Below are 12,837 nucleotides of genomic sequence, written 5' to 3'. Positions count from 1 at the left end.
TATATGTACAGGTAATCCCCAGACTTAGACGGATCGGTGCGGCAGAGGACTCAGCGATGACCACTATTGAACGGTTTTAATTTCTCTTATGGATTTAATTCCTATTTGATTTTGGGTAATTTTGATGTAATTTGGGTCTTTTGGACTGTTTACCATTGTTTTGGGATTTTAACTGTTTTTACGAACTTTTGAACTGCAACGAAACTCGGTTTTTTATTAAACACAACGTTTTTCCTGAAAGCAAACGATTTTCTTTAAATATCACGGTTTTAATAGCTTTCACTATAGAGGAGGTTTACACGAATCAAATTAAAGAGAAAGTAGTTTTGAAATTGATGGAAGATAAATAAAAGCTAATAAACGAAAACAGTTTTAACATGATAAATTCGTTTTCAAATTCCATTTCATGTGACATTGCCAGATTCGGCTATAACGTCTAGGTCAGGTTTGGGGTGTTACATGCAACTTTAAATTCAATTTTTTGATTTCTTAAATATTTTCTAGGTTGTTAAACACTTTGTTCTTATTAAAAAAAATATGATCTCTATACTTTTCAAATTTTAAAACTTTAATCCTTACCTAGACGTTATCTGTTGAATCTGTTTAGTTAAGTTTTGATATTAGTCATATACTATGTATAAAGTTGCAGATTTAGTTCATGTTTCCAATTTGACCATTCTTAGTTCTTCTACTTTTTTAATTTAAAAATTTTAATCACGAAGCAAAAGACCACCATTAAATCCATTAACTAAATTTTTTTGTGAGTAATATATGAAATAACAGGCTGACATATAGTATACATATGTAATAACAGAACTTAATGAAATTAACCATTATTGTTTAGTCACGATTGAAATTTCAAAATTCGAAAAATATGGAGATTAGGGACTAAATTCACAACTTACGTACTACAAAAACTAATGGAAGAATTTAACCTAAATAATAATAAAAGGAACTTTGATATTTCAATAACCAAAATGAAGAGAAAAAAAGGGATTGCTTGTCTAAACTACTAGTTCAATTAATACGTCAAACGAACTATCATTATTGAATTAATTAAAATTTAAAATTTTAACGGTTAATCGAATTGAAATTTGTACATATTTTCTTTTTTATAGTTCTATTAAATTTTAAATATGACAAAAATACAATAATAATGCTCTTTTTATTTGTTTTAGTTTAAAAAAAAAGAGAGAGACAAAACAACAAGACAATAACTACACTAAATGAAAAACTACAAAGAACACAATAGCAACAAATAAATGATAATGTCATTTTGTTAAATATTTTAATTTTAATTTTATAATATTTTTCTTTGACACGTTATATCAATAATTGTAATTCTATTTAACTTATATATGGGCTTATATATAATATATTGAATATATATAATAATTAATTAAATTGCCAATCAATTATTAAATTGATTCGATTTATTTTAATTAATTAATTCAATTTTAACTAAAGTATTCAAGTGGGAGAAATAAGATATTTGTCGATCCGCTTTACTCCATTTTCATTCTACATATCTGATAAGCATAATAACCCAAAACCCAAAGATTAACAGCATGAAAAATAAAATAGCATTGCATTAATTCTTTTCCAATTCCTCCCTAAAATATCGTAGGATTTTCGGATGAATAACTCAATCTTTGGATATCTTTAATCTCAATTATGAAACTTGTGCAAACTTCAGTAGTTACAAAAGAGTAAATAAAAAAAGAAGCAATTAATTAATTCAATCACTTGCTACATTTCTACAGTTAACTAGGATAAAATAGCTTGGTAAATAGAAGTTCATTCCAAGTATCTTGGAGACCAGGCAAACACCAATGAACACAATCCGCATAGCTAATCGGGTTAGCCAACTGTTCGGGTGTCAATGGACTCCATTGCTTCTTATAAATTGAAGTGTGGGCATCTTTACGATAACTCGAGAGCTGAGTGATGTTAAGGAATGTAATTGGATACTTTGATTTACGGAATTCTTCAGCAATCACTTGCATAATATTCTTGTTTTCTGATCCCCAATAATTAGGATCCTCAATCAAAGTCGTTTCATTATAACAGTTCCCACCAGGTTCCCCTCCCCATTCCTGACTCCTACATACACAAAGTCATTCAACATCTAATTAATTGTTTCATTCATCTTCAAAATTCAATATTTTCTTTTGTGTATGTACGCATGAGGTAAAAGTATTATGAAAATTCTGATATTAAGAATTAAATTACATTTTGCCCATTTTATTAAAAAAATGAGCAAATTTGTTAGTGTATGCTAGATTAAAGAGTAAACTAGTTTTTTTATTAAAAATTCTATCCATTTATAATGTTAAAAGTTGATCTTTATATGTTAGGATGAGGTATTTGTAGTACACCATGTATAACTAATTGATTATTCTATCAGTCACACCAGTTTTAACAATATAAATGGTTAAAACTTTTAAAAATTACTAATTTGCTCTTTGATATAATTAATTTACCTATTTTTTAGTAAAAGTATCAAAATACAATTTAACTCTTAATATATCAACCTCCATAATAATTTTGACTTATGTAAGAAAGAATTCTGACTCACTTGATATGCAAAGGAGACATGCTAGTGAAGAACACCCTCGTCTTGTTACGATCCATGTTTTTCCTCACCCATTTCAACATGCTTTTCATTGCCACTCGATAAGCATCCTCAGTTGTCAGCTCTTCGATATCTTTCTTTTCATCCTTAAATGACCCTTTCCCTTTCCTGTCAATGGACCATTTTTTTCCGAACTTAGTTAAAAACTATTAACATGTTCAACCCACACGGAAAAATGAAAGAAAAAACCGTACAAGAACTTCATCTTTCGGCCTGTCATCCACCATAGATATGTGTTGAATACCAACACATCGACGCCTTTCCAATTCTTGCCATGCTTGTTGATGGATCCTTTCTTCACCATTCTATCGTCCACTCTGTGAACGATGGCGTTATCCGAATTCGATTCGAGAAGAAATGGTGCCCAGTTGAATTCAATCGTCGCATTGTAATCCTGAAAAAATGTATCACAACAAATAATACGACCATCAAAACAAAACTAGCCATGTAATGAGTTGAAGAGAGATTTGGGAACCTTAATTACCTTGGCTCTGAAGACCGTTAATGATTGATCAATGGAAGATTCTAAAGACTTTGCATTTGGAGGAAGAATTCTATGGAGAAGGCACACCATTGAAACATACTGACCTCGGTTCAATGAGTCTCCTACAAACATCATCCTCTTCCCTCTTAACGACTCTAGCATCAATGTGGCATTAAACCTTGCAACAAAAATATTATCAAACATCAGCATATATTACTAATATTATATCACCATTTAACTCATATTTATACACGTATCAATAAAATTGATCATTTAACTCATCTAAATTATAGATAGAATGATATCAAATTTATGCTCAAGTTAATATTAATCTCATATCCTACATTTAAACAACTCATTATTTAAAAATTCAATTACACGTTAAATAAAATCATACAATCACAAATATTTATTTTAATGATTTTTATAGTAAATAATTTGAAAATTATGATTACATAACATGATATGAATAATTGTTTATATAATTTTTATCTAACATTTTCAAATAAAATAAAACAACACATAGAGTAAACTTGTAGCTAAGAAAAAAAGATCGACTTGTTGATTATGGTATGACAAAATATTTCAACTATTTTGACTCTTAACACGTAGCAAGTAGGAACCAAACCGATATGCAATCTTTTTTCCATAGGCTTAGTTGAAGAACCAACCATCAATAGACAAAAAAACAAAGAAGACCCAGCTCAAAGTGGGCCCCAACTACACCAGATTACGTGGACTAAATGCAACTCAGTGTTCCCACGTCCTAATATTTTATTTTTAAACAGGAGGTCCCTTACTTGCCATCCACTACGAGTTAACATGTTATAATTTACACTAGAAGAATAATTTAAATATAATATAAATACCATTTATTAAATATTAAAAAGAATATTCTTTATAATAATATTATTGGCCCTATAATTTTAAAAAATATTTTAGTTATTCGTTTAATTTCGTGTCTTTTAACCATTCAATTTATATTATTTGTCAAATCACTTTAAAATGAATGAAAAAATTAATATTTATTAACTTTAATGGCGTGACATACACGCGAATTGTCATGTGTATACCACATCAGCAATTGATTAATTATTTTAAATTTAAAAATATTTTTTTATAATTTGTCGTACTTTTAATTTTTAAAATAATTTTTTGAACTAACAATGTGTATGCCATATCAACAAAGTTAACAAATGTTGATTTTTCTATCTATTTTAAGGTGATTTGATAAATAACGTAAGGTTAAAGGTTAAGAAAGACTAAAAATTAAATAAAGGTCTAAAATGACTATTTTTTTAAAGTTGGGGCCAAATAAATGATTATGGGAATTGTTATTAGAGTTCTCAAATTATAAAAAAGCTTCATATTAACTTCATCACATAACTTTTAACTTTTGAAGTGTTCTACTTTTACTTGCATATTATTTGAAACACTTTCATTACCATTTCATGTGGTGAGAAGCCTCTGAAGCTTGAAACGACAAAAACATAGGAGTTGGCCAACATTTGAAGGTTTAAAAGAGAAACAAAACACTACGTAAGATTCCCAGCATTGAAAAACAAGACAACATGAGAATAAGTATTGCTCTGTGTTTTGTTTTTGTTTTGATCATGAGTATAAAGAGGTTAGGGTTTTAGTGTCATTAAATACCTGGGAAGATCACATCCATAGGGTTGCCATCGAAATTTCTGATACTCTTTGTCAGGTCTACCATGTTCTTGACATGTCAACTGGGGCTGAATGTACGGACACTCCGATTCTTCATAGAGAGGCCGAGTTAACTCGTCCCTCACCCACCTCCCACTGAATATATCACATCCTTCTTCAGTTTCCCCTATCGCGAATGGCAGCTTTGACGTCGATTTCGCCTCCTTTTTCTTCCCTACAATCCCACAACCAAAACCCCACCAAGAAAACAGCATTATATATGCTTGTCAAACCCTAAAAAAAAGTAAAAAAGGTAACCGAGTTAAGAACTGAGTCACCTGTTTCTTCAGGTTCCCCTATCGCAAATGGCAGTTTCGACTTCGATTCCGTCTCTTCTTTCTTCCCTATAATCCCATAACCAAAACCCCACCAAGAAAACAACATTATATATGTCAGTCAAACTCTAAAAAAAATTTATAAAAAAACGATGACCGAGTTAAGAACTGACTCACCTGTTTCTTCAGGTTCCCCTATAACAAATGGCAATTGCGACGTCGATTTTGTCTCTTTTTCCTTCCCTACAATCCCATAACCAAAACCCCACCAAGAAAACAGCATTATATATGCTTGTCAAATCAAAACCAACAAAAAAAAAACACGACTGAGTTAATAACTGAGTTACCTGTTTCAGGGATTGGTTTGATTGGAACGAGTTCATTTCGATCAAAAATGGAGAGCAAGTCTTCACAATAGAGAATAAGAACGAAAACCGTGAACGTTAAGAAGGTGTAAAAGTAGGGAGAAGGACGTGTCTTTCTCAGAGCTGAAGAGGTTGAAGGTGGCAATGGAGGTTTCATTATTTTCTTTTCCTTTTTGATGTTTGGCAACTATGATTAGATAAAAATGGTGTTTTGAAATGAGGGAGATCACTGAATTCAATCATTTGCAATGATCAAAATTTAGAAGCCTTTTCGTAGTTGTTGAAGTTTCCGAATATTCAATGTTTTTTATTTGATTTATTACTATAAAAAGATCCCTTTGTTGCCAAAATTTTAAAAACTTAAAAATACGAAATTATGTGAGAATAAAATGTGGAAATAAATTATTTTATATATATATATATGACAGCATTATAAGGTTGTCCAATTTTTCACTTTTTTTATTGCTAAGTTAATTAGATATATATTAAATTTAATCATTTTATGAGGTTACTGAATATTCTAGTTTAAGGGAGAAATTTCAAATTAGAACATTATAGATGATATTGTTGGAACGGATAATGTGGAGAGAAGGTCGACTTTTTTTAAAAAAAATTTCGAAGTATCGTCCATTCAAAGCCAATTGAACACTTAACTTGTCGGTAGTGTCCCTAGTTGGGGTTTAGTTTTCTAACTCCACAGAGAACTTGAGCGTCGATATTGCTTGAAAAAGTTGTGAGTTTTATAGAGTGAAAACGTCTTGTCGGATTGAATAGTATTAGATCAAGTGGTAGCATAGGTGCTCAATAATTTCATATAAGGGCATGGTTCAAACCTTATCAAAGTGTAAATATTCATATTTTTTTGGTAGGTAACTGTGTGTAACACACAATCTAATCTTATCTGACAAGTCATTCTCGTTCAATTAAACTAATTGCCTCTTTAGGCAACTTTAAGCACTCGGGCCCTCTATAAAGTTGGCAGACAAAACCTTGACTAAAGATAATATTGACTTGTTGAGAGATTTGTCAACTTTTGGACGACTATACTTCGAAAACTCTTTTGAAAAGAATAATCAATTTTCCTTCATCGGTAACCACAAACTCAAAAGGATTAGTCTTCGTAATATATTTTTCAAAAAATATATAAAATATAAGATATTTAATAAATATGTAAATATTATAATAAATACCAGTCATATAAATATGACTAAGATGATTTATATTATATTCGTATTTGAAATGGTAAATTAAAAGCAAATAAACTTTGATGTAATTAAAATATTAAAAATTATTAATTATAAGTTAAAATGTGTAAACATGAATAAATTTCTTAATTCTATGATAATTTGTAGGAAATATACCGAGTCTATATATTACATCCAATAAGTTAGAGGATGCTGGACATGATAAATTAATTCAAAATATTAGGTATTATGACAAAATTGGTCCATTATTTTAATTTTGTTTTAAAAATCCATATAATTTTCATCCAAGCTGTATCCAATGTACATAGTCAACAATATTCCCAATAGTGATGGATCAACTAAAAGGTTTTCATATACTATTTTATTATTATGTACCTACTTAATTATTATAGATTTTAATTATTTTCTTAAACCATTACTTCTTTTTAAAATTATTATATTTATTTTTTAGATAATATTTAAAACTATTCATAGTTCTACCCTACACATAAATAGGAAGATAATGCAGTTTAGCACACTCAAACTCATATCTTTCTAAATTGACAACAATGTCTATATCAATTAAATTAATATTCAATCGACAAATATAGGTAGTTAGCTCATTCTTTTTTTCATTATTTAGATTAATAATGGTTAGTTACATTTTATATTATATATAGATAGTTATGATTATAAAATGATTTAAACATAAGACTAATTGTGCTAATTTAAAATAAATTTGGTTAACAATAACTACTACCAAACTACAGAATCATCATTGTGATACTGGGCTGTTAAGGCATCAATTTTTTATTTTCTTTAAAATGGATTTTTCTAGAGCTAACCTAATTCCATATTACTTTATCATGAACCAAAAAATTAAGAACAACAAAAATTGTTTAAAATTTTAAAATTTTAGTTCTCACATAATTGCTAAATTTATGAAGTTTTATTATTTTTAAAATCTGATGCAGCAAACATATTACTTTATGTGTAATGTCACGTCCGCTTGTTATTTCTACGTATTATTCACTAAAAATTCAGTTAATGAATTAATGGCTATCATTTGTGCTAGTAATAAAATTTCAAAATTCAGAAAGTATAGGAGACAATGATTCAATTGGAGAATGTGTACTAAATCTATAACTATATATATAGTTCAATATTAATAACTGAATTTAATCAAATGAATTAGCGATTATCATTTGTGTTAGTATTGAAATTTTAAAATTTAAAAAATATAAAAATTAAAACTAGACAAATTAAACTACAAAGAATAAAAAATTTAAAAATTATATCAAGCTACCACCTTACAATTTTTCTTTTTGAAATTAAAGAGAATTTATTCAGGAGAAAGCAAAGAAAAAAAAAAAAAAACACTACATACATAGGACCGTATACTCCAATAGGAAAAAACAGAGCATACAGCTTACAGTAAGAATTGTGGAAACACTAGTGCAGCCAAGAAAAGACATCAAATTACCGAAACAACCAAGAACACACCAGCAGGATTAATAAAAAAAAAAAAAATAGAGATAAAAGCATTAGTACCTAAATTTGGTAACTTTTTAAACTTGGTCCCTAAATTTTTTTGGGTTCACATTAGTCCCAAAACTTGCACTTAATTTAATTATTAAACTTGGATTCTATTAATGTATGATGACATGGTACTTTGATATGTCATCACCTAAAATTTTAAAAATATATGATCTAAAAATATTTAAAAAATTCTAAGTGATGATGTAATATAATCTTAGAGTGTCACATTATTATACATTTATAGGATTTAAACCAAATTGAGAAAAGCTACCAAATTCAAAGATTAAAGTGAAAAATTAAATATTAAAAACCAAGATGAGAAAAGTTATTAAGTTGAAGGACTAAATATTACTTTATCCTTCAAAAATATTAAGAAGGTCCTTTTCCTATCGATGCTAGCCTTCACTAAATTATAAGCTTTGATGCTTCACACACAAGAGATATACTTTAAAATTTTATAATTTAATTTCTCTACTTTTAGTTTTAAGAATTTAATCTTTCTTTTTAATTTTTCTTTTAAATTTCAAAATTTAAATTCAATTGGTAGTTTCATTAATATTTTTTATTAAATTAATTGGTATCACATTTTTTGAAAACAAGGATGAGAGCACATTTTTTGAAAACAAGGATGAGAGCATTTTGCAAAAGAACCACTAGAACCAAACCCAAATTTCACCAACTCTTTCCCACATGCAAACCCAACATTTCTGTCAAAGCCCTTGAAGAGGAAAGGGAAATTGTAACAGATCTCATTGCAACTCTTTCGGTGCAGGAATTTGACCAAACAGTTTGAGTGCATGGTCCAGTGCCACTCTTTCGGTGCAGGAATTTGACCAAACAGTTTGAGTGCATGGTCCAGTGCCAAAAAAGAGTAGGCTGCACCAGCCGGGAATCGAACCCGGGTCTGTACCGTGGCAGGGTACTATTCTACCACTAGACCACTGGTGCTCTTTGATATTCTGGACTATAAGTTTCTATCTTAATATAATCATAAAAAAAAAGAAGAGAAATATTTTGAGAATGATGGATTCATGAAAGGAATTTGATTGTGTGAACGGAAAAGAAAAAAAGGAAGAAGAGTTTGAAAGAGTTTCGATTTTGCCATAACGTCCAAATGATATGACTTAATTTAGTTTAGCGTTGGTATCAAGTGTTTTTAGAATGTTCACGAAAGAATATAGTTTATTAATTTCATATGTTTAACGTTACTCTAAAAATTAGGATGAAAATTTAAAATATTTATTATGTTAGAAATTGAAAATAATTTAATTTAAATAATATTTAAATAATTTAATATAAGTATACATAAAATATACATTTTAAATATTTTTACTTTTAATAATTAATGAATTATTTGTAATTTAATTATACATGAAATATTTTAAATTTTTAAAAATAATAATAAATAATATTTAACGTGTTACATATTAGTATAAAATTTTGTCAACATTAATTGTGATTAGATCTGTCCAAGGGTCGGGTAGCTCATTCGACATAACTTAGATCAAATTTGAGTAAAGATTAATGCACTTTGGAGCTAGACTACTCCAGCTTGAATTTAATTTAAATAATAAAAAAATATTTTAAATTTATATTTAATTATAAAAGTATATAAATATCAATTAAAAATATATTTTTAATATATTATTATTTTTTGAATAATGAAAAGGGATTTTTGAGCAGGTGGTGCAAGCCCAAAAACTAGCCTAGAGTTGAAATTTTTTTTTTAGCACGTTGACATCTCTAGCTGTGATCAAATTGACCTTTCTGCATTACAGGTGTGGCAGCATCTTCCTTGTGGGGTTCAACTTACAACTCTCTTCAATCATATTAGTACAAAAATGTTTTTTTTTTCTTTTTTTTTTTACCTTTAACTAATCAATAATTTCTCCATTTATGTTCCTTAATCAATCATCAATTATATCCATTGAAATCCAACATGAACATGTTTCAAATCTCACTAACCTTTTGGATTCAAGCCTTAACTGTGCTAGTCTTTCCAGTAAGTTTGTGAAATTTTAGTAAAAGAGTCCCTCGATGCTCACAATGCTGCTTGAAAAGAACTTGGTGTCCCCCCCATGAGATGGGACAATGTGTTGACAGTCTTTGCACTGAGTTACGCTCATGGCCGGGTCAGCAATTGCACTCTTGTGCATGCACAAGACCCTTCGGGTCAGAATCTTACTTGAAGCAGCAGCCCTGATTTTTCAGCAACCGATGCCGTAAGCAGGATTTCTAAAGGAAAAAGCTTATTGACATGGGAAACACGATACAAAATCGTGCAAGACTTAACATCGGCATTGCTGTATCTGTATGAAGAAGGAGATTACTGTGTATTACATAGAGATATCAAGACCAACAACATTATGTTGGATTCTAGCTTTGATGATAAACTCGGAGACTACGGATTAGCTAGGCTAGTTGATCATTCAAAAGGGTTAAAAAACACTCTTTTAGCAGGGGTGGGACACATTGCTCTTGAATGTCTATCTTCGGGCAAGGCTAGCGAAGAATCCGATATATATAGTTTTGGAGTAGTGGCACACCCAAATCTCGAACTAAGACCATCAATCAGGTAAGTCAAGCTCTTCATATCGAGGCAACGTTGCCAAATCTTCCAAGCACAATACCTGTTCCCTATTATAATGCACCTATTGCTCTAGGAATTGGAACAAGCAAGCCAATATTTGTTTGAACAATGTAAATGTGTAAGTGTACACAATCGCAACAAGTAATAAAGTAACAAGTAAATGTCGAGTTATCGTAACTATAGATACTGTGTAAAAAAATATTTATGAAATGCAATTAAAAACACTTTGATGAAAGAAAATATTTGTTTTGAAAGAAAAGGTTTAATAAAACTAGATTTTTACTAAGTAAATTAACTAAGAAAATTAAAAGGTAAAAATTGCAAAGCACAATTTCTAAAAAAATAAGTTTAATCAGTATGACATAATTGTGTTAGATCAATTACATTTCTTAACTTTTTATTACTAAAACAATGTTCATGTTGTTACGAACATATTTTTTTACAGGTATGATCGGACACCTAATAAATTTATTTTTTTTTAAAAAGAAGGCCGAGTTTAGGTCTACGTTAAAATCAGAGAAAAAGTAGGGTTCGGGAGTCAGTTACGCGCGAGGAAGGTATGAGCACCCTCGCGACGCCCAAAATTGATATCTTTTAAACATGTGTTGTCTTAATTTTCAAAAATGCTAGTTCAATTTAAATTCTAATCGTGATCCAATTTAAAAGACGAGAACTTTCAATTTTTGATTTTTGAGAAGGATATACCGTTTTAACACGAGCCGACAAATTCCATCCAACATAGCGATGAAATTTACGACTTAACGTTAAATCGGTGTATTGCCTCGACTAGTAATTAAAACATAAAAACTATTCATGAAATAAGAATTTGAAATAAATCAAATATGCAAACAATGACATTTTCAAATGAAAAATATTAACATAATACTAGAGCAGTAGCAAAACAATAATAATATTTAAAAGAGAAATAAAAATCAAACATAAACAAATATAAAGTACATTTAGTAATAATAATATAAAGTAATATATACATAAGATAATATGCAAAAATATAATATATGACATATATACATGATGTATGAAAATATAATGCCTAATAGACATATATATGCAATATTACTAAATATATACGTACTAGATACAAATACACATAGTATAATTCAACATATACAATAATATTAGGAATACTATGGACAAGGAAAATACATTTATACTAATAATAGTAAAAGATATATATACACCAAATAATAATATAATAAGTAGCAATAGGGAAAATAATAAATACAAAATCAATAATGCAACAACACAAATAATACAAATAAGAAAGGTATATACATACGGATTATAAAATAAATGTATTAAAATTAATAATAAATACAATATGGGTAAAAATAAATATATACATGATATATACATAATGTGGTACTAAGAAAATATATATATATATAAATAATAGTATTAGAAATCATATAGTATATATAACTGATAATATTAAAATATATACATAATATTATATATAAATTATTCATATAATATATATTAAAAAAATTGACTATTAATACGTACTAAAAATATATACGGGGTAAGCGGCATACACTAATAAATATAATAATAATAACTATGTAATACAATACCAAAAGGTAAATATAATAAAATGATATTAAAATAAAGGTATTAAAAACAGTAATATACATATGTATACATCTAACAAGGATATATAATAATAATAATAATAATAATAATATTATTGAAACACAAAAGCCATTATAATAAAAATATTAAAATAAAGTAATAGAAACATTACTACATATATATATATATACATACATGAAGATATACACTAATGTATTTCAATAACAATAATAATAATAATAATAATAATAATAATATTGAAACACAAAAGCCATTATAATAAAAATATTAAAATAAAGTAATAGAAACATTACTACATATATATATATATATACATACATGAAGATATACACTAATGTATTTCAATAACAATAATAATAATAATAATAATAATAATAATAATAATAATAATATTGAAATGCAAAAATGTAATATTTAATAAAGAAACAAAACAAATAAAAAGGA

At 28.1% G+C, this 12,837-nt stretch overlaps 1 protein-coding gene and 1 non-coding gene across 2 annotated transcripts; both read right to left on the bottom strand.

Annotated features, from left to right (window-relative positions):
* Nucleotides 1-1,641: 1,641 nt before the first annotated feature.
* LOC108485850 (protein trichome birefringence-like 33) lies at nt 1,642-5,762 on the bottom strand. The gene is made up of 8 exons (XM_017789696.2): nt 5,452-5,762; nt 5,282-5,347; nt 5,108-5,173; nt 4,773-5,004; nt 3,120-3,297; nt 2,830-3,029; nt 2,579-2,743; nt 1,642-2,103 (listed from the first exon to the last, which is right to left on the bottom strand). Exons 1-8 carry the CDS (start codon nt 5,624-5,626, stop codon nt 1,764-1,766), a joined length of 1,422 nt encoding a protein of 473 aa, XP_017645185.1. The 5' UTR covers nt 5,627-5,762; the 3' UTR covers nt 1,642-1,763.
* Nucleotides 5,763-9,069: 3,307 nt separating this feature from the next.
* Nucleotides 9,070-9,140, bottom strand: TRNAG-GCC (transfer RNA glycine (anticodon GCC)). The gene has a single exon. It is a non-coding gene; the product is annotated as a tRNA-Gly (tRNA).
* Nucleotides 9,141-12,837: the final 3,697 nt, after the last annotated feature.

The sequence above is a fragment of the Gossypium arboreum genome, chromosome 6, assembly GCF_025698485.1.
Source record: "Gossypium arboreum isolate Shixiya-1 chromosome 6, ASM2569848v2, whole genome shotgun sequence".
Classification (NCBI taxonomy): domain Eukaryota; kingdom Viridiplantae; phylum Streptophyta; class Magnoliopsida; order Malvales; family Malvaceae; genus Gossypium; species Gossypium arboreum.
This window is presented reverse-complemented; position numbering and strand designations above follow the sequence as displayed.

Coding starts and splice junctions, on each gene's coding strand:
- LOC108485850 (XM_017789696.2), bottom strand. CDS start 5,626: ATGAAACCTCCATTGCCACCTTCAACCTCTTCAGCTCTGAGAAAGACA. Junction 5,348..5,451: donor CAAACCAATCCCTGAAACAG/GTAACTCAGTTA, acceptor ATGGGATTGTAG/GGAAGGAAAAAGAGACAAAA. Junction 3,298..4,772: donor TATGGATGTGATCTTCCCAG/GTATTTAATGAC, acceptor TTTTGTTGCAAG/GTTTAATGCCACATTGATGC.